Below are 5,267 nucleotides of genomic sequence, written 5' to 3'. Positions count from 1 at the left end.
ACCTTTCTATGCTACTGGACCTTTTGTCCTTAATGATTTTAATATTCTTTATTTGTTTTGTGCATTTGATGTTTTGACTATTATGTTATGGGAGGAATTTTTTTTCTGTTCGAATCTACTTGGATTTCTCTAGTCTTCTTGTATGTTTATGTGCAACTCTTTCTTTTGTTAGGGAAGTTTTCTTCTATAATTTTGACAAAGATAATTTTTACCTTTCAAGTTGGAAATCTTCACTCTCTTGTATAGCTAAGATCTTAAGGTTTGATCTTCTCAATGTATCCTGGTTTTCCTGGATGCTATCTGTCATGAGCTTTTTGCATTTTCATTTTATTGACTGTTTTGTAGATGTGTTCTATGGTATCTTCTGCACCTGAGATTCTGTCTTCTATCTCTTGTATTCTGTTCCTGATGCTTGCGTCTATGACTCTGGATTTCTTTTTTAGGCTTCCTACCTCCAGGGTTCTCTCCCTTTGTGATTACTTTCTTGTTTCTTTTTCCCTTTTTAGATCTTGGATGACTTGTTAAATTCCTTTGCCCGTTTGATTGTGCTTTACTGTAATTCTTTAAAGAATTTTTGTGTTTCCTGTTTAAGGGCTTCTACCAGTTTATCTGTGTACTCCTGTATTATTTTAAGGGAGTTATTTATGTCTTTCTTAATGTCCTCTATCATCATCATCATCATTTTCATCATCATCATCAGAGGTGACTTTAAATCAGAGTCATGCTTTTCTTGTCTGTTGGAGAATCCAGGCCTCACCATGTTGAGAGAACTAGGTTCTGATGATGCCAAGTGACCTTGGTTCCCATTGCTTATGTTTTTGCCCTTGCCTCATGCCATCTGGTTATCTATGGTGTTAACTGGTCTTGCTATCTTTGACTGTGACTTATCCTTCCTGCAAGCCTGTGTGTCAGTACTCCTGGTAGACAAGTTTTCTCTGGGAGGAATTTGGGTATGGAGAGCTGTAGCACTGGGTCATCTGCAGGGTGCAGTTGGAAACTGGAAGTATCCTGTCCAAGGCTGCTCCTCTCTTCCTGTGTCCTGAGTATTCCAGGCATGTCTTTTTAAGCAGAAGTGGTGGTCTGACCTGTGTTCACAGGCTTATCTGCACTCCTGGGAGACAAGCTCTCTTGGTGGTTTTTGTGTAATGAGCACTGTGACAAAGGAACATCTCCTGGCTCCTCTGTTCCTTCATTCAGGTACAGAACAATCACAGAGAGTCATGGAACTGGACCTAGGCTATTACTATGGCAACAAAAGTTACAAAGAAACAGCAAGAAGGTTTCAGATGAAGTTAGTATGAGAATTGGATTAATGTCAAGAAGGATGCAGACATGATGCTTTCTGATTAATGCTATTACTTGGGAGAGGTAGAAATACTAAGTCAGTGGAGAGCTTTTGAAGGTGTTGTTGTACCACTGAGGCATGCTAAGTGAGTAAGCTGAGAGGAGAGTGGACAGTGGTGAAGTGCAGCGGGGCAGTGCTCACTCCAAAGCCAACTCTGAGGTCCAGGCCAAGTCTCTTCATCACGGCTCTGCTTTGCTTCTTGACATCTCCACCATGTTTTCAGATGTGTCAGGGGTGTCCTGCAGTGCACTCTGGAGAACCATTTTGAGGGTTTTGTGCTTCAACCGATGCCTGAATGAGCCCACGAAGAAGTAAATAATGGGGTTGGCACAGCTGTTAACAGCAGTTAGGACAAATGATGCCAGAATAAGTTTATAATCTAGTACACTGAAACCACCCTTAATCCAGGGTAACAGGAACCAGAAGAAGCCCAGGGGCAACCCACAGAGAAGAAAAACCAAAATGGTCAGCATGATGGTCACGAATAATCTGCTAAATTTCTTCTTCTCAGCACCACAGAACAACCTGGCCAGCAGAGCCAGGGTGGACAAACAGAGGACTACAAACAAAAAAACCGGGTATATTCTGATGAAGAATTCCGATGCCTGACACACAGAGTTAATTTCATATTTGGGACCAAATAAATCACAGAAATATCTGTTCAGAAGGCAGATCAACAGGGACAGGACCCAGATCACAACACACATGACAGATGATGTGTGTTCTGTGCTGCGGCAGCGATACCAGATGGGGCACAGGACAGACAGGCAGCGCTCAGTGCTGATGGCACTGAGCATGCTCAGGCCTGTGATGTAGAGAACCGTTCTGATGGTGTCAAAGCAATGGATCAAGATACTGTTGGGTGGGCGAACCTTGAAAAGATGCATTGTGGAATTTATGATGTGACAGACAAGAAAGAAGTAGTCAGCCAGGGCCAAGTTTAGGATGTAGACTAAGAAGGCATTCCTGTGAAATCGGCAGCCCAGGATCCAGAATACAATCCCATTTCCAGTCAGCCCGACCAGTCCAAAGATGATGATCATCAAGTTTGGGACCAGGGTCTCGATATCAATACTTTCAGGGATGGTTTCATTCATTGGATTTGTTGTCGTCGGTGCCATTGCCGAGGCTGAGGTGTTTAGGGCCAGAAACCCTGCACTGGTGTTGCTGGGAACACAAACAAGAAATGAGGCCTTCACTGTGAACACAACTTTCAATTTCTTTTTTTTGTTTGTTTGTTTGTTTATTTTTCTGTGTTTTTTTTTTTGTATTAGATATTTTCTTTATTTAATTTTTAAATGTTATCCCCTTTCCTGCTCTTCCCCCCTCCTGGAAATGCGTATCTCATCGTCCCATCCTCTGCTTCTTTGAGGGTGTTCCTCAACCCACACACCCACTTCCACCTCTCTGCCCTTGATTCCCTTACACTGAGGCATCTATAGAACCTTCATAGGTTCAAGGAACTCTTCTTCCATCCATGCAAGACATGGCCATCATCTGCTACATATGCATCTGGAGCCACATGTACTCCTTTGTTGATGGCTTAGTCCCTGGGAGTTCAGGGAGTCGGGGGGGGGGGGGTAGTGTCTTCTAGGTTCATATTGTTGTTCTTCTTATGGAGCTGCAAACCCCTTCAACTCCCTCAGTGTTTTCTCTAACTCCTCTGTTAGGGACCCTTTGCTCAGTCTGATTGTTGGCTGCTAACATCAAACTCTGCGTTTGAAAGGCCCTGACATGGCCTCTTAGGAAACAGCTATATCAGGTTCCTGTCAGCATTCACTCCTTGACATGTCTGTTCTACACTTTATCTCCATATTTGCTCTTGTGAGTATTTTGTTCTTCTTCTAAGAAGGTCTGAAACACCCATACTTTCGTCTTCCTTCTTACTGAGATTCATGTGGTCTGTGAATTTTATCCTGGTTATTTTCAGCTTTTGGGCTAGCATCCACTTATCAGTGAGTACATACCATGTGTGTTCTTTTGTGATTGGGTTACCTCAATCAGGATGATATTTTCTATTTCTATCCATTTGCCTAAGTATTTCATGAATTCCTCATTTTTAATAGCTGAGTACCACTCCATTGTGTAAATGTACCATATTTTCTGTATCCATTCCTCTGTTGAGGGAAATCTAGGTTCTTTCCAGCTCCTGGGTATTATAAATAAGGCTACTATGAACATAGTAGAGCATGTGTCCTTAATAAAGGTTGGAACATCTTCAGGGTATATGACCAAAAGTGGTATTTCCAGATCCTCTGTTAGTACTATGTCCAATTTTCTGAGGAACCACCAAACTGATTTCTTGAGTGGTTGTACCACAGACCATTCCCACCAGAAAGGGAGTAGTGTTCCTCTTTCTCCACATCCTCACCAGCATCTTCTGTCACTCAATTGCTGCTGAGTTTTTGATTTTAGCCATTCTGACTGTTGTGAGGTGGAATCTCAGAGTTGTTTTGATTGAACATACCTTTTGTTAAATACATATTTTATTAATACATATTTCTTGGGAACAAGCAAAATAAACCAATTCTAAGAATTACCATTTCATTTTCAATATCCATTTAATCATAGAAACTAAACCCAAGGTCCTTGGACACGGGCTGGGGAATGCTCAATAGACAAATAGCTTCTACTATAAGGAAATTTTGAGAGTCCAGAAATCACAGGGGTAACTTCTCCATCTTGCTGGCAGGTTCAAATTAAGTTTCTCTTTCCAGATCTACAAACTTACTCCTAACCTGATTGGTGAAAACTCCCTTGCTCAACCCCTCATGTCAAAACATGATTGGACAATGCTACAGCCCATTCTTCTCCCCTATCATTAAGTTTTCAGTCCTTAATTAATCTATACAACTTTCCTTCAAGGTCGTATTTCAGCTCTAGTGTCTGTTCTGCTGCCCCATGGACCAGAATCAGCTTGATTACAATAATTTTTGTCATTTGCACTGATATAGTATTTGAGTTATGTTGGATTTATGTTGGATTTAAGCAGACCCCACAACATACTCACTGTATAAGGTGATGAGTTTTATTATAAGGTATTCAGGTTGTTATAATGCAGTTTTTATGATCAATAATTAATTGTCAGGTCTAGCTTGCCTCTAGGAACAATGGTTTTTATGTTTCAGCGGAGTTGATAGAGGCTTGCAGAGGACAGGCAACTTATTATTAACCCCAAAGCCCAGGTACCCACCCCTCTCCTTTAAGCAGTTCCTTAGAATCATCTCCTCAGTGTTTTGATTAAATGTGGATGAGAGAAAAGCCAGAGAAGAAATATCCAAAGCCAGTAAATATCCAACTTTTTAGATAACAGTTAGTAGTGTAGATTAAGAAAGCATCCAGCTTAAAGAAAGTAAGGAGAAGTGGTTGGAACATGGAAGGGAATAGCAGTTGTCCAGGAAGAAATCACCGTTTGGAATATTTCTTTCTTACTTCAGGATTTAATCGAGGACCTCCAGGCTAAAGAAGGATGCAGACAGGCACCCAGAAATGAATGCAGGGATTCCACCTTGTCATCTTTTAAGAGACACTAGCCACTATGGTCCCAATGGAATAGAAAAGGAAGAAAGTGGAAACCCAGCAATTTTACTTTACTTCCCATTATGGGCTTAGCAATGTTCAAATCTAATTTCAGGGCATGAGGTATTAATCTGTTATATTGAACCAATAACTTCAAAAGTAACAAATTATATTTAGATTGTTGACTTGCATACTTGAGTTTGTAGAATCCTTGCTTAACATGGACAAAAAAACTAAACAACCAGACAGAGAAGAAATTTTCTGGTCATGGTGTGTGAGCCAGTTTTAATACTGATCTCTGATCTATTGCTGTGATGCTCAAGGTTCTGTGTCCTCAAATCGCTACAAGACCCTACTATGATGCCCTTCACCCCTACACACTCTCCTCATGATATCTGCATCA

The 5,267-nt window shown here is 41.0% G+C and overlaps 1 protein-coding gene across 1 annotated transcript; it reads right to left on the bottom strand.

Annotated features, from left to right (window-relative positions):
• Positions 1 to 1,524: 1,524 nt before the first annotated feature.
• LOC110289247 (mas-related G protein-coupled receptor member A4-like) lies at positions 1,525 to 2,514 on the bottom strand. The gene has a single exon (XM_021155384.2). The coding sequence runs from the start codon at positions 2,464 to 2,466 to the stop codon at positions 1,525 to 1,527; it is 942 nt and encodes a 313-aa protein (XP_021011043.1). The 5' UTR covers positions 2,467 to 2,514.
• Positions 2,515 to 5,267: the final 2,753 nt, after the last annotated feature.

This window comes from Mus caroli, unplaced genomic scaffold, assembly GCF_978045245.1.
Source record: "Mus caroli unplaced genomic scaffold, Mus_caroli_1 scaffold_8, whole genome shotgun sequence".
Lineage (NCBI taxonomy): Eukaryota > Metazoa > Chordata > Mammalia > Rodentia > Muridae > Mus > Mus caroli.
This window is presented reverse-complemented; position numbering and strand designations above follow the sequence as displayed.

Excerpts from the sequence above, each read along its gene's own strand:
- LOC110289247 (XM_021155384.2), bottom strand. The coding sequence starts at position 2,466 with ATGGCACCGACGACAACAAATCCAATGAATGAAACCATCCCTGAAAGT.